This window comes from Macaca nemestrina, chromosome 14 (genome assembly GCF_043159975.1).
Source record: "Macaca nemestrina isolate mMacNem1 chromosome 14, mMacNem.hap1, whole genome shotgun sequence".
In the NCBI taxonomy this organism is placed as follows: domain Eukaryota; kingdom Metazoa; phylum Chordata; class Mammalia; order Primates; family Cercopithecidae; genus Macaca; species Macaca nemestrina.
Window position 1 is genome coordinate 87,099,623 of NC_092138.1, and position 20,870 is coordinate 87,120,492.

The 20,870-nt window shown below is 42.9% G+C and overlaps 1 protein-coding gene across 1 annotated transcript in view; it reads left to right on the forward strand.

Annotated features, from left to right (window-relative positions):
• LOC105487115 (pappalysin 1) overlaps positions 1-20,870 on the forward strand; it is a 250,659-nt gene that overhangs the window by 217,402 nt on the left and 12,387 nt on the right. Inside the window, exons 20-21 of the mRNA XM_071078810.1 lie at positions 7,781-7,852; positions 12,570-12,668. Of these exons, the coding sequence (XP_070934911.1) occupies positions 7,781-7,852; positions 12,570-12,668 (171 nt within the window). The remainder of the gene's footprint in view (positions 1-7,780; positions 7,853-12,569; positions 12,669-20,870) is intronic.

The following is a 20,870-nucleotide window of genomic DNA, read 5'->3' on the forward strand; positions in this document are numbered from 1 at the left end:
GCTGCTGCCACTTTTATCCCCAGGGTAAGAGAGTGAGAGGCAAGAACTGGCATTTACAGGGCACTTGCTGTGATCAGGCACTGGGTCAGGCACTTCCAATCCTTTATTTCCACCCCCACCCCCTACCACACACGCATAACCACACACATATGTCCCTATCAGGTGGGTATTAGTCTCTTCCTGCTTCCAATGGAAGTAATGGAATCTCAGAGGTGGAAGCTACTTGCATAAGAGAAGTTGAAGAGAGACCCAGGCCAGTCTGGATAGTTTACTTCAGCTATCCTTGCAGCGTTTATGAAATGTAGAGTAATAAAGGCAATACATTTACTGATGGCTTACCAGGGATGTGCTGGCAAATAGTTAACAGCTGGCTCTCCACAAACATTAAACTCTGATTTGTAGCATTTCCCAACTTCTGCGATACAAATATTCCTACCGTGGCGGATTTCAAGGTTTGCAGGTTGCTGTCACTGAGCACAAAGTTGGGAAGATCCAGGCACAGTTGGCTCTTGAGAGCCTATGCAAGCCAGCTGTGGTCCACCACTGACACTTAGTCAACACAGACTCTATTTTAAGTCCTTTACATATATTGACATGAATGAAGAGAATGAGGACTACTTAGATGAGTGGTATGTCAACATTGAGATCACAGGTCATGATGAGGACACCAGGACAGTAAGCTTTGTGAAGGCAGGACCATGGTCATATTAGTTACCATAGTACCTCCCTCAGTGCCTAGCACACAGCAGGTACTTGCTAAATATTTATTGCTGAGTCAGGTGACCAAAGTTTTAGTGTAAGCTCTGGCGCCTTCCTGCTGTATGTCCTGGAGCAAACCCTGTCACTTCTCTAGGCCACAGTTTACCTAGTTGTGAAGTGAGAGCTAGGCTTCACTCAGAAGTCACAAACTGAAATGCCACCTGAACCAGGCAGGTGGAGAAATGAGTGAAGCAGGCCAAACATACTCTTTTGTACATTAAATACTGAGGCAGCCGGGCACGGTGGCTCATGCCTGTAATCCAAGCACTTTGGGAGGCCAAGGCAGGTGGATCATCTGAGGTCAGGAGTTTGAGACCAGCCTGGCCGACATGGTGAAACCCCATGTCTACTAAAAATACAAAAATTAGTCAAGCGTGGTGGCGCACGCCTGTAATCCCAGCTACTCAGGAAGCTCAGGAGAATCGCTCGAACCTGGGAGGTGGAGGTTGCAGTGAGCCGAGATTGTGCTACTGTGTTCTTGCCTGAGCAACAAAGTGAGACTCTGTCTCCGAAAATAATAATAATAATTAAAAATAAACACTGAGGTATATTAGTAGTAGTATTTACTATAAATATTTTGGAAAGAAAGACTTGCAGAAAAATATAACACCCATACACATACTACCCAACTTAAGAAATAAAAACTTTACAGATACTGTTGAAGTTCTTTTCTATTTTTCTTTTTTTCAATTTTTTAATTTTTTTTTTTTTTTTTTTTTTTTTTTTAGTGGAGATGAGGTCTCACTATGTTGCCCAGGCTTATTTTGAACTCCTGTCCTCAAGTGAGCCTTCTGTCTCGGCCTCCCTCTTTTCTTTTTTATTGAGCTATAACTTACTTCCTTATCGTAAGTGTAAGGCATTATAAATTGTTTTGTCTGTGTACACTCATGAAACCACTACTCATATTAGGATGTGGACCTGTCCAAATCTTCAGGGAGTCCTCCCTCCCCATGCCAGGCAATTTCTCCAGCACCAAGGTAACCACTGTTTTGTTCTCTATCACTATGGATTGGTTTTGCTAAATTATAAATTTATTTGTAGACTTGGTCCCTATCTCTAAGAATTGGTTTTGCTTATTTGTAAACTTCATATAATTGGAAATCATGAGCCATTTTCATAAGTGTATTTTCAATTTCTATAAAGAGAAACACAATGTACCTCCTTTTTTGTGTCCTAAGCCTTCTTTTTCTCAGTCCCCTTCCCTGTACATGCACTTTTGAAAGTGATTAGAGGTACAGAAAAGTCTTCCTCTAATCTAATAAACAAAATGATACAAACTCAATAAGAGGTGGAAATGCCCCTCAGGTTCAATGCTGGAGAGACTGCAGGGAATGGTGGGGACTATGGCAAACTATGGAAAACACGGTTGTTGTTTTTCTGCTTCCAAATGGCGACAGCATTAGCCAAGTGCAGCAATGTGGAAATGTGGGCCTCCTGTGGCCAAATTTTTCATTTTTTCTTGGGTACAAGAAACCTGGAGTTTTTAAAATTTGAAATATCTTTCTTTTTAAAAAATTTTGGCAACTAATTTTGACTTTTTTAAAACATTTGTATGCCAAACCAAACATTTCTGTGGTTTGTGTAGCCTAGAAGCTGTTGGCTTGCAACCTTTGGATGAGACAGACTATTCCAGTCTGGGGATCTAGAATTCTGGGGTGGCAGCCTGTCTTCCATCAGTTCCTAAGAAATAGATCCAATTTGCTCACACATCGTCCCTTGCCCAGGGATGCTGAGAGTGTTTCACAATAGAAAGTGCATCTCCCTATCCTCAGAACCTTATAATTCCTTTAGGTGCTGAGACCTTGGCTTTTATAATACCTTCTGAAAAAAAAAATGGGAGGAGGAAAGAGAGGGAGGGAATGACTTAAGGAAAGGAGAGATAAATTGCCATTTATTGACTATGTCTAATATGTAGACATGGTTTGCTAGGCAATTCTATATACGCCACTTCATTTTGTCTCCATCACCCCCCAGTGAGGTAAGGATTATCACGTTACAGATGAAGAAGCTAAGGCTCAAAGAGGTTGTCATTGCCCAATTCACATAATGAATGTGGCAGAATTAGCTAGCTAATTGCACGGCATTCCATCCTGCAAGGGCACCCCTCATACATGTCTTTCAAAAATGTGCAACACATGCAGACACAGAATGCAAAATTCATTTGTGAAAAGAAGGTAGCTTTGTGGAAAACCCTGCCGAGTGTCTAAAGGTCAGAGGCCGAATGGTTCTGAGTGACTGTGAAATCCAGTCTAACTGACATAGAGATGGAGAACTAAGTGCACTGGAGGGGAAGCCCATGGTCAAAGAGATGCAGCCAGAATCTACTGATTTTTTTTATTCATTTATGGACACACTCATACATTCGTTTATTTGATTGTTCATTTGTTCATTTACTTATTCAATAAACATCGAGTATGCACTTCCAAGTGGCAGGTACTCTTCAAACACTATGAATACGAAGTGGGAAAAGCCTAGGCTTTTAAAAAGCTCTCCCTGGAAAGAAGCTAGAAACTCGGTGGCTGATAACAAAAAGCAAATAATTAATAATTAATAATAATAATAATAATAATAACAACTGATATGATTTGCTCATAGCAGGTCCCAGAAATCAAGGGAAAAAGCTAAGGGGAAAAGGGCTCATCTTAGAAGACATCCAGGAGAGGTGTCAGATCTGGGCTTCTGGATGAGGGGGCTCTCTTAGATGCCTTCTCACATGTCTTTGGCTCTGCTTGGGGCCTGTCTTCTTGGACCTTCATCTTTTAGATGCTCTACCCCCTCCAACATTTGTCTCAAAGGGCCTCTCCACCTTTCTGAACTTTGGTCTTCCCATCGGTCAAAAAAGTAAGCTATTTTATACTTACAGCTTCAGGGGATGGTATACTTTGAAGGAGATTATGGTGTTCAAAGCCTAGACCTTAAAACCAGATAAATGTGGGTTTAATTGCTGACTGTCACTACCTATGTGTACGATTTGGGGCAGGTCATTTAACTTCTCTGTGCCCCAGTTTCCTCTTGTGTAAACCAGAGCCAAAAATAGTACCTATCTCATAGTTATGGTGAGAATTACATGAGATGAAAGCTCCGAGCCCAGGGCTTAGAGCATAATATTTATTAAATAGAGAATTTTGTGCTGATGAGGATGAGGATACTGGTGGTGATGATGGTATTGATGTTGGTGGAGGTGGTGATGTTAGTGATGGTGTTTTCATGCTGCTGATGATGGCGGGGTAGTGGTGCTGCTATGATGATGATGGTAAAAAGAAGATGGTGCAGATGGTGGTGGTAGTGTTGGTGGTGCTGTTGATGATGATGATGGTGGTGGTGGTGATGATGATGGTGGTGCCAGTGGTGTTGATGATGATGACAATGATGATGATGGTAATTGCAGCCAGGAAGAAAAGATAGTCTGTTCTTCCTACCACCAAGGCAGGAAATGAAAGCCCTCTTACAAAACCTTATCTGAAAAAGCTGTGACTGGGCTAGATGTCTCACTGGAATCAACAGGAAAAAGGCTGACATTTGAGGGGCCCCATCTGGGATCTCCCAACTTCTCCTATAAACAGCCTCGCCATTCCTCAGCTCCCACTGCCTGTCCCCTTTCCCAGTTCTAGCACACAGAGGGGCCCTGTAGTGAGACAGGTGGGGCGTGCAGCCCTGAGTAATAGTGGAAAATCCAAAAGCCTTGGAAAGATAAATAGGCTTATGCAGATAGTATAAAAGTCCTTTTTCCAAACTCACGTCAGGTAAACCTCAACTGACAGAAACTTGTACAACCACACCAAGACACTCCTACAGATGGATTAAATTAGCCCTCAGATAAACAGGGGAAGGCATGAGCATCAAATCCCTAGTGAATTCTAACTGCTGTTTTCTACTTCTTGAACCTTTACCAAATGCCCTCCAACATCTATGGATTTTGACTGGGAACAGACTCTCATAATGAGAGATGAAAATCTGGTTAAGAGAATGAAAGGAGATGATCCTCTTCACCCAGCCCCATGGCTGGGAGGCAGAGGGGGAAGAACATAGCTTAACTGGAAGAAAGGAATACTGAAACAACCCAAATTCTCTCATTTGTATTTGTATCACATTCCTTCATGTATTTCTTCACTGTGCTCCATGCTTCACCCTGGAAGGATACAGAAATGTCTACAACTCAGGACCTGCCCTCAAGAAACTTACACAATTGGTACTAGGTTTACCATTTTCACATCATTTATATGAATGCACCATCTCAACAAGTCTATGACATTTTCAGTACCCATCTTATGGATGAGAGAACCAAATCTCATAGTGGAAATTTGCAAAGCAATTCCAAATCAGAATTGCAACCACATCTGTCCTATATCATGTCCCATGACTTTTCCCCATACCAGTTTATGCGTGTATTGGGGACAGGTAGACAATTTCAACAGAAGTAGTAAGAGACAAGATAGTAGATTTCACATTGCAAGACTGATTGGAAGATCATCAGGTTAAGCTCTTTCTCCAAGGTCTTTGATTTACTTGGAGGATGAGAGTGGCTACATTTAGCCTATACTAAACTGGTCCTCTAAACTAGACTTGTTTAGAGGACAAGTCTAGTGCTTGACCTTAGATGATCTTCTGATGCTCTAGAAGACAGGAAGACAAGTAAATAAATTATTGTCCATTGGTAAGATCATCTCTCTTTTGAGAAGAATCTGTTCCTTTATAAAATAAATATTTATTTAGCATCCCCTGTGTGCCAGGCATTGCTGAAGGCATGGCATATCTAATGTGAACCTGACATGCTATGGAGCAGAGAAGAAAGGCACCGAATCCAGTCTTACGGTCACCTGATTCCCTTTGTCACAACCTCGCCAAGAAACCTAATTACAATTTGGCTCCCATATAGGTCTGCCCTCAGGGAGAGAATAGGCTGTTTACATGGATTTTCCACATTCTGGCCCATGTGACTGTTCATTTTTTAATTAAAATTAATCAACTGGCCTCTCAGTCAGTCAGACAAGCTCTGATCATGTGGACTTCCATGGCTGTTTGTTCACAGTTGCCTCTCAATACACATCTAAGCATGTACCATTTTATTTCATTTCATTTTATTCTTTAAAGAAATAATTGTAATCTGGCATGAAAACTGGGGCATCTATGGAGAATAGAAAAGGGAGCTTCTAGGATTTTTTTTTTTTTTTTTTTTTTTAATGGAGTCTTGCTCTGTCACCAGGCTGGAGTGCAGTGGCTCAATCTCAGCTCACTGCAACCTCCGCCTCCCAGGTTCAAGCAATTCTCCTGCCTCAATCCCCCAAGTAGCTGGGACTGCAGGCACATGCCACCACACCCAACTAATTTTTGTATTTTTTTTTTTTTTTTTTTTTTTTGAGACGGAGTCTCACGCTGTTGCCCAGGCTGGAGTGCAGTGGTGCGATCTCAGCTCACTGCAAGCTCCGCCTCCTGGGTTCCCGCCATTCTCCTGCCTCAGCCTCCTGAGTAGCTGGGACTACAGGCGCCCGCCACCGCGCCCGGCTAATTTTTTGTATTTTTAGTAGAGACGGGGTTTCACTGTGGTCTCGATCTCCTGACCTTGTGATCCGCCCACCTCGGCCTCCCAAAGTGCTGGGATTACAGGCTTGAGCCACCGCGCCCGGCCTAATTTTTGTATTTTTAGTAGAGTTGGGGTTTCACCATGTTGGCCAGGATGGTCTCGATTTCTTGACCTCGTGATCCGCCCGCCTCGGCCTCCCAAAGTGTTGGGATTACAGGTGTGAGCCACCGCACCTGGCCAAGCTTCTAGAATTTTTATGGTAGCTGTATCCCTGGTACTATGTTATCTTTCTAGTCTTATTTAGCTTTCTCCTTTCACCCACTTTAAAAAATATCATCATGTTGGATTTTATGTTATGAGCTTTATTAAATCATTTCTGAAACAATTGGTTATTTTCAAATCCTGGTTTCCCTACCTAACAGCTATGGAGCATGGGGAATTTACTCTCTTATGACATAAGATTAATGCCCACCTCACAGCATCATGGCAAGAAATAATAAGATAATGCATACAGTAATTAGCACAACAAATATACTCAATATATTTTAGTAGTCATTATCATCATCATCATCATTATTTTTAAAGAGGAGGCTATAAATAAGTGCCTATAAGCTCTGCCTGACGGGGCTAGGAAAAGTGCCAAAGAAGACATAAGTTTTGAGCAGACATTGAAAAGATTCTCAAAGTGACGAAATGGGGAAGGGCATTCAGGGAAGGGGAAGAGCAAGAACGAATTCACCGTGGGCAACCTCAGGGAACTGAAGGCAGACCTGTATGACATGGCAGCAGGTGACAGCAGGAGGGGTTCTTTGCCTTTCCAGGGTTTTGAACTATAGGTTGGTTCATAATAGCCCATTTACTCTCAGACTGCAGTGTGCATTGGAGTCATCTGACAGGCTTGCTAAAATGCAGAGTCTCAGGGCCTGGCCTCAGAAAATCCAATTCATTAAATCCAAAGCAGGTCTGAGGAATCTGCCGGTAATTTAACATACTCCCACGGCAATGCTGATGAAAGTGGTCTTCAGCTCATGCTTTAAGAAATGCTTCTCCACACTTTTCTCCCATCCTCCTGCTGTAGCCACACACATGTATGCACACATACACATGCAAACACACACATGTGCGCGCGCGCACACACACACGCACACACCCCTCCTCCCCCAACCTTATCCCAACTCCACGAATGGGTTGAACATTAGTCAATAATTTTCTGAAGGGCCTTTCTGATTGTGTCTCCACCCCCAAGTTCTGCTTCTCCTCAACCCTTGTTCCTGCCAGGGAAATACAGAACCATGATACATACGGTGAACACAAATATTATTTTAATCTTATGGCTCCTGTTATTGCAAGTACCCAGGCAAGTTCTCCATGTAAAAGCCAGGGTGAGGTCAGGACTTGGAAGGTCCCAGAAGAGGTGGGGTGGTTGAATGTGATGCCAACACGGAGGTGGGCCCCTCCCAATCCCAAGCCCATCTGACCTCTCTCTCCCTCTTCCCACAGAGAGTTGTCTGCACTGCTGGTCTCAAGTGGTATCCTCACCCTGCTCTGATTCACTGCGTCAAAGGCTGTGAGGTGAGTCACCAGGAAGGCACTCCTCGGTTCCCTGGAAATAATCCTGCTGTTGTTATTGTTATTGTTATATTAATGTTGGCTATCCTTTGCCATACCTACTGAGTGTTGAAAATATCCATTTAGCAGACTTCTTGGACGGGGATTAGCAGCCTCATTTTACAGATGATGGAATTGAGGCACAGAGATATAAAGAAGCATATTAAAAAGCATAGGGAATGGAGTTGGGTTCCAGGCCAGGCTTTTGTGGCTCCAGAGCCTGTGGTCTACAAAATATGGAATCTGTAAGAAAGGAAGGGCAGGAGGCTATAATGATTTACTGTCTAGAATATGCTAATGTTGGAAATTTACCAACATTGTTACATTTAACCTTTACAGAGTCATGTGAGGTGGTTTTCTTTTTAATTTCCATGTTACTGATGACCTTTACTTGCAGACCTATTCCTTCTGCCCACATCTTAGTCATTTACTCATGCCTCAACCCTAGAAGGAATATGAATGCCTTACACCTAACCATTGAGCTGAAGTGGAAGAGCCTTTATAACCCTTAAATTCTATGACTTCACAGTTGAGCCATTCCTTAGAGCTTGGAATTATAGAGATCTGGCTCGGTGTCTCAGTGACAAGCTTGGGAGGACTCAAGAAGCATGGTTCTTGGGACATCAGCTGTGTCCTGAAGGGAGGGCTGTCCACGGAACTCAAAGACATTTCTGCACATTACTCTGCCCCTTGTGGCTCTTCCCAGCTGGCAGTGAAAAAACGGTCCCAAATCCCTTCCAGGTGGATGGCCGAATCTCTGTGGTTCATCCAGAGCCCACTGAGGAAAACGCAGGTGAAAAGGATCAGACCATGCCCTAGAAAAATGTGTATTTGATGAAAGTATTAGAACGCCAGAACCAGAAAGACTCTTTTACTAATCTCAACTAACCTTTTATTTTTAAAATGGGTAAACGGAGACCCAGGCAGTGGCTGGATCTAAAATTTGATGGAATGCCAAAACTGGGAAGGCTCTTAATTTGATCTAGCTCTATTTTCTTGGTGTATAGAGTAGAAACCAAGGGCCAGAGAGGGGATGGAATGTCCAAGTTTGCACAGCATGATAACCACAAAGACAAAACATGGGCCCAGCTCTTCTAACGTCCAGGCTGGTGCTTTTTCTCCTGCTGCCTGCCTATGATCCATTCCCTAATCTGTGTCACAAGACAGTCCCTAGGTCATACATTTTTTTCTCTGCATTGTTGAGGGATTTCCTGAGGGCACTTGACATTGTACTTGACTTTAGGAACCCCATTCTCCCAGGCTTCAATTAGGAATGGCAAAATCAAAGCCAAGGCCCTGTGGCTGTTGCTTACTTCTATTTCTTTGGGTCAGTCCAGCATTGTGGGAAAAGAAAGCTTGAGTTACCTGGGCACTCATTCTGCTGAGTCAGTGGTCTGGGAAACCAGTGTGACAGCAGAATTCAATCCTTCCTTGGACTCAGCAGTGAGACCCAAGAGACCCTCACCTGTCAGACTCTGAGCCCTGTCAGTGATGTTTATCGCCTTTGCCCTTGCAGGTGCCCCTCATCTCCTTTCCTCTTTAGCTTTGTTCTAATAGTGCCTTGTCTGGAGCTGAAAATTATGCTTAGAAGACATACAAACTCTGGGACTATCAACCTCGAGTATCCAGAGGTATCCAAGATAAAGAAAGGGTTTGGGAACCCTTGAGCCCCTGTTTTCTGTACCATGCTGGGTCCAAAGTGATCATTCACTCACTTGTTCATCAAAGCTTCACTGAGAACCTCTTATATGCCAGATACTGTTCCAGTTCTGGGAATATATTGGTGTTAGTCCAGTGAAAATAGTATTATGCTCTCCTTGAGTCATCTATGATATCTTATTGCCTGTCATCCATCCATCCATCCATCCATCCATCCATCCATCATTTTAATAAATAAATTTGTGGAATCTATATTTGATAAAGTTTTGCACAAATACCAGACATTTTGCTAGCAATCTAGGATACATAAATGGATGATGCTCACATTATAGTGAAGGATATAGACAATTAAAGAGATAATTTTAAAATTCTGAAGAGCTATCACAAAATCAAATAAAAGAGGCTATGGCAGCACAGAGCATCCTGAGGCTATTAGGGGTGGCATTTTGGAGAGGTATCATTTGAGCTAGATCTTGAAGGATGGTTTGTTTGTCTGAATGCGTTACTAGTAGAAGTAGCAACATGAGATACACCAGAGACAGGAGAAATCTCTAAGTACCAGAGCTTTTCTCATGTTGTTCCCTGTCTCTAGAAATTCTCTCTTCTCCACCCCCATCTAATTAACTCCTACTCATCTTTATGATCTCAGCTGAAGCGTCATTTCCTCAGGGACACCTTCACTGAGTTCCCTGTCTAGATCAAATCTTTCTACTCTTTAATAGCATCACGCACCTCTTCTCCATAGCTCTTATTAGAGTTGAAATTGGTTAATTAGATGTGTGATTATGTGATTAAAGTCTGTCTCTTCACCAAAGTATAAGGTCTGGAGGGGTAGGAACTATATCTATGTCGATTCACTATTGCATCCCTTTCCTTAGCATAATGTGTAACACATAGTAGGAATTAAATACATAGGATTGAATAAAGATAAATGGATGGATGGATGGATAGGTGGATGAAAGGGTATGGTTGCAGGAAAGAACATATAGGGTAAAGTAACTAGTGATGGGACTGGAGAATGTTTTTCTGGGCTCAAATAAAAAAGTACCACCTTCATTTAATTTTTCTCTTTTTCCCTAGCTACTTCTTTACCAAGCCAGTTCGTTTAATTCTAAGGAAGGGACAATTAGTCTCCATCATTATTCTGTTCATTTATTACATAAAAAAGAACATAGCCCACAGGCAGACCTCCCGAGGCAGGAAGGAAAAGAAAGGGTTTATCCTTCATTGTTTGTACCCTGATGTTCTAATGTGAATGTGATGTGTTCATTCTGGTGGTCACACAGCAGAGTCACATCTGAACTCACAGCCATGTGCATGCATACCCACATACCTGAGCTCAGGTCTTCCTTGCTCTTAGAGCTCTATCTAGCTGTGATCTTTTTAGGACTCTAATAGTGGAGTGAGGAAATGAAATCTGGCATCATGAGTTCAGGGTGCAAAGGTTCTGTGAGTGAGAATTTGGAACACAGAGGCAAAAGCCAGGAATGCCACCCGGGATGGAGCTTGGTTCTTTCTGGAGCAGTGAAGATGGGAAAGGGAGATCACTGGATCACAGAAGGCATGCTCGGATGCAAAGATGTTAAACCAATGACGTCTCTTTCCCATGAATGAGTTACTGAGCTTTAGAGACCCCAACCAGCACTTTAATCAGAGTGGTTTCACTTTCATCTGCTTTCTATATTGAAATGTCACACAATATTGCATTTGATGGTGAGGAGAGGGGTAGGTTCACTATTTTGAGAAATTATTGGACTAATCTGGCCTCTTTATTTCATTAGTGGGAGTCCTGAGGCCTAGAGGAGATAAAGCTACTTAACCAAAACCACGAAGTAACCACCCCATTGGCTGAGGTTGGGAGGACTAGAACCCAGGTTTTCTCAATCCCTGCCAGCTGCCCTTGACACTATGCTAGTACAGTTACATCCCACTGCAGAAACATTACTAAGAGCCAAAGTTGTATGCAGCCTTAAATGAGGTGACTGGGAGGCAAAGACCAACTAGGCATTGCCCATGTCCATGAAGAGCTCACAGTCTTGCACCAGCTACAGAAACATAAACAGACCACAGAATACAATGTGCTAGCGGTTGGGATTAGGAAATACAAGTGACTGGGGAATCCAAGAGACTCTTGGACTTTCCCCTAAAAAGGCTCTGGGTTCAGATAAATAAAGGCTTGACTCTATTATCTTTTCTTCATCTTGGGTGTGTCCCAGGGTGGAAAAACACATAGAAGAAAAGAAATAAATCAGCATATGCTAGAACAGCCGAGAATGATGAAGTAAAAAACCATAGAGCCAACTTAGATTTAAATCACTTACTCTGACTGTGCCAGTGTGATTTGGGGCAAGTCCCTGTCTTTGAGTCTCCACATCTTCATCTGTAGAGTGAGAAAAACGATACCTATCTCACTTATTGTTTGGAGAGCAAAAGAAGAAAACAAACATGTAAAACATGTGACATCAAGTATATCTGCTCTCCTTGTGAGAGGGAGCCCACCATCACACACAGACCATGATGCCAAATTTCTATGAGTTCTTACATTTTATCTTTTGTTTTTTAATACTTCTTGGGGCAGTTTACATTCAGCTTCCTAACATATTTGCATATATTTTATTATAAATTATGTTTTTAATTACTACTGAAAAAAGTGGGAGAAGGAGGCTCACGTTTCCTGGTCATGTCTTTGAGTAACATGAGCCCTCTTTCAGGAAGATGTAAGTCATTTAATTTGTGGTTTTGCATACCCAAGCACACAAGAGTATGTACCTCAGCATAACTGTACTCTAGTTGGAAAAAACTGGGTAAGAGTCTTTATGAATGGTACAAAGAAAGATAAGAGTCTTTATGAATGGTAGAGGTGATAACTTATCCAAGGGGGTGTTGGGGATGTGAAGCCTGGCCAGCTAATCGTGGAGGGCTGTGAAAAGATGACAGACACCCGAAGGACTGCAGACGTCAGCTCCCATTCACTCCAGGATGCTAACAAGGCCTCATTTCCTGCTTCTCTCTCACTTTCCAGCCCTTCATGGGAGATAATTACTGTGATGCCATCAACAACCGAGCCTTTTGCAACTATGACGGCGGGGATTGCTGCACCTCCACAGTGAAGACCAAAAAGGTAGGCCAGGGTGCAGTCCTCGACAGCTGCCTCCTGCCCGCTTCTCCAGCTTGTGGGGCCAGGATCACTGCTACATGGCTGGACAACCCTTGTCCTAACTGTGCCAGCACTGTCCACAAGCTTTATTTCATTTTATTTTTTTATTCTTTTGGTCAGTAGTTGAACTAATATCATGGGCTAGGCCCTGGCTGATTTTTACAGATGTGGTTCTCAAAGCTTAGAATCAGGTACAGAAGCAGATAATAAAACTGCAATACATACTTTCAGAAAGGAAGGATGAAGTGCTTGGGGGGCTAGGCAAGAGGTCAGAGAAGGCGCTGCAGAGCAAGAGGCATCTGCACTGAAACTTGAGGGATAAGAGGAAGGGGTGAGGAGGTGGTCAAAAGAATGGTGTCTGGAGCAGGACACTGGCATGTAAAATCCCAGAGAGAACATACATTTTTAGGGGGTAGGGCTGAAGTCTAGGAGAGAGAAAATAGTACATCCCTAATGAGGTCATTTACAGTCTTATGAGCATTTAATTATCTCTTATTTGTCATACCTGTAGAATTAGGGAAAGATGGTCATGGTCATGGTTTTTTTTCTTTATATTATTTTTTTCTTTATTCTTTAATCACCCAGGAGTGATTCAAGTGTTTATAGTAAACCAAAGAAAAAACATTCGATAGATGCATGTTAACCCCTCACAGAAAAGTGGCCACCTCCATTTTTCTCTGACTGCCACTGAGACCAGAGTGAGGAGCCCCAGCCAAGAGTTGGGAGCGAGGTGGTAACCCAGCCAGCCTGGGCTGAGAAGCGTTCTTGTGATGAATGAGTTAATGGAAAACTATTTCTATTTTTATATTCCTCTGCAATCTGAGCTGAAAGATCATTTCATCTGTGTCATTTTAAAGAAGGGGGAACTGAGTTTCTGAGACAGGAAAAGCAAAGAATCATAGTCAGTCATGCCTAAAGAGCCCTCTATGACTATCTTGGCCCAAACATTTCATTTTATTAATAGGGGCACTGAGGCCCATAAAAGACGAATGATTTGTCCCAGGTGACAAAGTGAGTGATAGAAAGAGTGAGGTTCCTGGATTCCAATCCCAGTCCCTTTATTTTGCAACATCCTTAGGAGAGTTGGTTTCTTCAAGAAAGAAGCTCTGACCCAAAATACAGGAACAAATAGGACAAGACCCAAGGAACACATTCTAATCGAATGGCTGTTACTGAATCTTTTGGTTGAGGAATAAAGATTCTGGGATTGTCCAGGATCAGTCAGTCCCATGTGGGCAACACTTTTCAGATGCCTACCCTTCTTTGGTTTTGGTTTGGTTTTGATTTTTGATAGGACACTGAAGGTGTACAATTTTTGCTTAAGTAGGGGACAATAAAATTCATTTTCTGTTAAGGAATTTTATCATTTTTTTCTAATTATGAAATAATGCATATTGGAAAATTCAGAAAGAAGAAAACAAAAGAATTCACTTATTATCTTAAAACCCAAAGAAAACCACTGCTTTTTATTTTGGTGTATTTTATTCTGTGTATTTTGTTAAGTGTGAGGGTATTTTTGTCTATGTATATATCACTGCCTTTCTAGCTTGCAATCTTGTTTTGCTTAGTTTTGTTTACTTAGCATAGGAAATCTTAGACATAAGAATTATTTGCACTGAGCACAGTGGCTCATGCTTGTAATTCCAGCACTTTGGGAGACCAAGATGGGCGAATCACTTGGGACCAGGAGTTGGAGACCAGCCAGAGCAACACAGGCAGACCCTTGCCTCTACACATAATAATAATAATAATAATAATAATAATAATAATGTAGCTAGGTATGGAGGCGCATGTCTGTAGTCCCAGCTACTTGGGAGACTGAAGCAGGAGAACCACTTGAACTCAGAGATGTCAAGGCTGCAGTGAGCCGTGATCATACCACTGCACTCCAGCCTAGGCGATAGGGTGAGAGCCTATCTCAAAATTTAAAAAAAAAGAAAAAAAAATCTGATAGTAGTATAAACATCTCAGCCGTATTTTTTGCTGCATTGTTGTTTATTATATGGTTGTGATGTATGATAATTTATATAACAATTTACTTCAACTCTTATTTTTAACTTTTGGATTATTTCCTTTTTCTTATAACTAAAATGATACTCATGAGCATCTTTGCACATAAAATACTTTTATAGCTCTAATTATTTCTTTATCGTTGATCCTTACAATTGAAATGCTAAGGGAGGGGTGTAAGCATATTTAAGGCTCTTGATACCTGTTTCCAAATGAATATAGTGAACAATATTATCCATTTTCTTCCATTGGAATCAGCCACCTTTGAACGTGAATGGACGATGAAGTTTGTATTTGAAACAGAAGTTTGTACAGAATTATGGCTCCATCTGACACCAGTGGCTGGAGAAAGAGCAGCTCTATTTAAAATAACGTTCCTACCTATTGTAACTTAGGTACTAAAATATGAAATATGAAGCTGATTTTTTGACAGAGAACTTTCCAAAATGGATTCCTCTCTCTACGGAGTGCATTGTGGGAATATGAAGTCATGAGATTGAGGTTCAGGTTCAGATTCCAAATATTTATTTATTTATTTATTTATTTATTTATTTATTTTGAGACGGCGTCTCGCTTTGTCGCCCAGGCTGGAGTGCAATGGCACGATATCGGCTCACCGCAACCTCTGCCTCCCAGGTTCAAGCGATTCTCTTGCCTCAGCCTCCCAAGTAGCTGGAATTACAGGTGCCCACCACCACATCTGGCTTATTTTTGTATTTTTAGTAGAGATGGGGTTTCACCATCTTGGCCAGGCTGGTTTTGAACTCCTGACCTCATGATCTACCCACCTTGGCCTCCCAAAGTGCTGGGATTACAGGCATGAGCCACTGTGCCTGGCCAGGTTCCAAATTATTATAGTAACTTTACCATATACATATTATTTGAACATCAAGCCACCATTTTGGCTCTCTGTTCCTGTACTGAGTTCCAGTGCAGCAATTTCAGACTCCCAGGCGCTGAGATAAGCACAGACTCTTCACTAAGGAACCCCAGAACCGGTTCTTTGCTAGCTCTGATGCATTTCATACTCTTTTTTCTTCCTTGTCTACCCACATTATAAATGTAGTTGGGCTTTTTATGTTAAGAAATCCTCTTCTTCCACTTTAAATTCTTGTTTCTTCCTGTTGGCTGAGGGTGTAGAATGCAGATGGCCAAGCTGCCTTCATCCAATGAGTTGAATGTCCATTGAGGATCTCTGTGTACTCAGCACCAGACCAGGTTGTAGACAGGCAGTATTTCTGCCCTTGTGAAACTTGTAGTCTATTAGGGGAGCCTGTTATTAAGCAGGGAGCCACACAACTATTGCATTTAATTACTTTTGTGGAAGAGGCAATGATGAGGAAGTGTGAGATTTTATGGAGAACAGCATGAAGGTCCAAGAAAGCTTCTCTGAGGAAGGGACATTTACATGGAGATCTGAAGAGGGAGCAGGAGTCTTCCTGGTGAAGGTGAATAGTGGTTGGGGGTAGAAGAGGAAAGGTCTCTTAAAACTGTACATGAAGTGTGGATTAGAGAGACTAACGGCCTCCTTTATGGCAGATAGGACTTTGCCATCATTATTTCAGTTGTGGACAGGTGTTTGGGGCTTTTCAGATGCAAGATTCCTAGAAGTCTGACTTCTGGAAAAGAATAGTGTCTCAAATTAAAATCACACTTCCTACAATTTAGATTTCCCAGTTTGACTTTTAAGGGAACTTCAACTTCTTGAAACTTTTATCCTCTTTCTTGGACACCCCCAAATACTCCCTGCAGTAGACTGGCTTAAAGGTGGTGATAGATGGAGACAATAAATAAGAACACAAGACTTCCCCAAGTGAACCACTGTATGTTTCAGACACTCTGCCAGACACTTGGCCTCTGCAATCCTCTTTAATCCTCTTGTCAACACAGAGAGGTCACTATTCTTATCCCCATCACACAGATGAACCAGTCTGGGCTTGGAGTATATATGGGACTTGCCCAAGTTCACTTGGCAAGTGAGTGGGGAAGCCCAAGTTTGAACCCAGTTCTGTCTGACTCACAAGTTCTGCTTTTTCTCCTGCATGGTGCTGAGTTTCAGAAGAAAGCACACGGGGTGCCTATGTCCCCAGCACACCTCGGCATGACCCTCCCCATTCTGGTTGGAGACATTTCACCATAAGCCCAGACTGCCAGGGAACCTTGGGGGTGGGACCCCTCCCTTGGCAAAGAGGAGAGCAGTTTTTCCCAGCAGCAGCAGGGATGGGGTTGGGGGAAGATAAGTCTCCCAGCCTTCCCATCATCCTGACATCCCCGGCAGCCCAGACAGGAGTTTCCCCTGGGCATCCACAGGACAGAAGAAAGTGCTGGTTTCTGTTTCCATCTTCCACCTTAGGAAGCCTCTCAGAGAAGGAGAGAGGTTACTTTCCTTTCATGCCTCTGCCCTTACCTGCTGGACCTGTTTAGGTCCCACTTGTCCCCTCAGCCCCAGTCCCATATCATGAGACTTTCCCTTCCCTTACGCACCCAGGCTAGCACTCAGAGAAACTCACCCCTGGGTGACTTTCAAGCAACTTTCTAAATTATAGGAATTCAGTTAACTGAGCACTTACTATGTGCTGGGCTATGGCTGGGATCTCTGTGCATCTCTCACTTAAACTCCAGAATGTTTCAGCCAAGTAGAATGTTGAGGTTGAGGGAAGTGGAATCATTTGTACAAGGTGACAGAGCTGTGTTTGGGATTTAGGATTTCCTAACTCTGAACGAATGGTAAAAGCTAAGAGTTATTGCTTTGCTTTACATGTCATTTCATTTCATCAGCACAATAACCCTGCTGTAGATGTTGTTCTTTTTTTTCTTTTTCTTTTGAGATGAAGCGTCACTCTGTCACCTAGTCTGGAGTGGCTCACTTCAGCCTCAACCTCCTAATAAGCTCAAATGATTTTTCCACCTCAGCCTTCCAAATAGCTGGGACTACAGACACACATCACCACACCATGCTAATTTTCATATTTTTTGTATAGAAAGTGGTCTTCTTGTATTGCCCAGACTGGTCTTGAACTCCCGGGCTCACATGATCCTCCAGCCTCAGCCTCCCAAAGTGCTGAGATCACAGATGTGAGCTGCCCTAGGTGTTATCTTTTTAATCCTCATTTTATAGATGATGAAACTGGGGCTTAGAAGGGTTAAGTTCACACAGTTAGCAAGTGGTAAAGCTAAGATGCAAACCAAGAGAACTTAAGCTGCACAGCACCTGCCTCTAACCCCTGGGAACATCCTTTTGCAATGGGCTTGTGTCTTGCCCAAGCATCTTGTCCTGCCCCTTGTGGGTAATCTTCTTGCTTTGTAGACCTCCAAGAATGAAGTTCTTGGTATGAACTCCAGGCCCAGAGTTAAGCACTCAGCATCTTCTCCCAGACTTCCTTCTTGCCAGTTTTCCACCTAAATTTCTTCCCAGTTCCCAGGGCTAGGGCCTCTGCGATGCCTTGGCACAGCATGATGACTGTCTGCTCCCTTCATTCTCCCTCCCGTATTTGTCTGTACAGACACCAGCTGTTCCCCACATCCGCCTTATGGGGTGACCTGGACCCGGCTGGCAGACAAGAGCAAGACAGTGCAGGAAACTCTGTCTGACAGGGGTGTCCAATTTCCCACCCAGACACCTGCCTGCAGTGTGAGGCAGACAGGAAGGGGCAGGACTCAGCCTCTCAGGATGTCAGTTTATTATTTTCCTGTTGGAGCCTTGAGGAGCCTCAAATACAAAGCAGATTTCCAGAATGGTCGCTCCAATGGTTTCCCTTCATGACAAAAAATATTGAGTTTATAATTGGAATGATTCTAAGTAAGCATGTGTTGGGGTGTGAGGGAGAAAAGGGAAACAACCTTAACGTATTCAACATACCAAAGCTTTCTAAGGTGTGGTGGCCTGGAACACTAGTTGTGGTCATGTTTCAGATGGCTGCTAAGAGACTGATTCTTATAGATGTCTGGGGAGTTGGGGTATAGTCCCGGTTCTGTGACTTATTAACTCTGTGACCTTGAGTAGGCCAGACTCACTTTGGGTTTTTATGTCTTGATATTTGAATTAGATTCCTGTCTAAGAACTCAACATACCAAGGCTTTCTAAAAATGTGCCTAAGGACTCTTCAGATGGCTTCCTGGATGAGTTGGTCATTGAGCAGGAAGCGGAGGGATAGTTAAGACTGAGACCTACAGAGAATAAGAAGAGGTTAATCCCAGAAACACATCTCAGCACAGGATGGTGCACCCAATTCATGCAACTATGTGTAGGGCTGCAATATTTGCTAAATGACCGATTTGCTAAATCTTAAACCCTATCTAAATGAGAACATGGTTTCTGAAGAAAGGACATTTTACCCAACATGTAGCATATTGGTCATTGGTCTAAGGTGGTTAGTGATTCTATAAGATATGGAAAAATAATCAACATCATTACATGGAGAGCAGCCTTCTTAGCAGAGTGGGTGATAACCTATATCAACAAAGGGCTGGGTGTTGGGTAGCTGACTTGGGGATGTACATCAGTGTCTCTTCTTGAGCCAGCAGCCAGAATAATCCTTTTTGTTGTTGTTGTTGAGACAGAGTCTCGCTCTGTTGCCCAGGCTCATTATGTAGTGGCGCAATCTTGGCTCACTGCAACCTCTGCATCCTAGGTTCAAGCAATTCTCCTGTCTCAGCCTCCTGAGTAGCTGGGATTACAGGCACGTGCCACCGCACCTGGCTAATTTTTGTTTTTTTAGTAGAGACGGGGTTTCACCATATTGCTCAGGCTGGTCTTGAACTCCTAACCTCGCAGAATAGTCCTTTTAAATCAAGTCAGATCACATCACACCTCAATGCAAAGACATACAGTTCCTTCCCATTTTACTTGGAGTGAAAACCTAAGTTTTCCCAATGCCTGCAAAGCCCTTGGGAAAATGTGGGTGCTTTTCCCACCCACATTGCTTCTCTGACTGCCCCCTTCCCACTGTCTATGCCTTTTCTTATCCACCTCTGGCCCTCTGGACTCCTTGCTGTCCTTAACTCAGCTCAGGCATCCTTCTACTTTACAGCCTTTGTCACTGTGTCATTGGCAATTTCTTTGGTGGAGAACCCTCTTCTATTCATCCTCATGACTCACTCCTTCACCTCTTTCAAGTCTTTGCCCAAGTGCCATGTTCTCAATGAGTCCAACACTGACCACCCACCCCACATCACCCTGGCACTCCCACATTCATTTGCTTTGCCTCCTGTTTTGTTTTTTCTTTCTTCCCTAATACTTATCACCCTGTAATACACTATAAAATATATTTATTTATGATCAGATGACCCCTACCCCTCTTGATGCTAGAATGCAGAATTAATGAGGATAAGAATGTGCTTCTTGTTTGTTTATTGATAGATTCCAATTTCCAGTGTACCTCAATGTTTCCTGTCCAATAGTATGTACTCAACACCCACAAATAAATACTTTTTGAACGAGTGAATTTAGGGTAGTACCTGCTGTGTGATAGATACTGTACTAGGCCATGAGCAAGAACCTGGTCCCAGCTGCGCTGAGTTCATGTTTTATGGATGAGTAGCCAGACATTTAGAGTATAGCAAGTACTCATGGAGACACAGCAAGTCAGGAGGTCAGCAAAGTTTCCTAGGGAAGGCAACAACAAAGGCAATACACGAAAGGACCAGAAGTTATTTCCCAGATGAAAGGAGTAAGGGAGGGCCAGAGATAGGGGTGGGAGGGAAAAGGGTATCTCTGGCCAGAGGAATAGGCTGTGCAAAGGCCCAGACACTAGGGAAAGTGTTAAGGAAATTATAATTCCCTGAGTATGCCCAGAGCATGGTGCAAGGGGAAAAGGGATGAAAGATGAGCCTAGATGGATAAGCAAGGCTTTTATCACCCAAGCCAAGGAGACTGAACTTTATCCAGAGGCCAATGGTGGTATTCAGGAGAATTTGAAGCACTGAGCCAGTCTAGGGAATCCCAGAAGGCCTTTTAGAAGAGGGAGTAGATATGCTTAACTTGGAGGATTAGTAAGAGACAACAAGCAGATGGCTAAGCACACTAGACTAACTCTTCCATATTCAAAAATTACTGGCTTCTGGAATGTTATTAAATCCCATCCCTCCCCTGGCCCCCCGCTTTGGAATGTAGCCCTGACTTTTTCCTTATGGATGAAGTAGACACTCATTTTATTT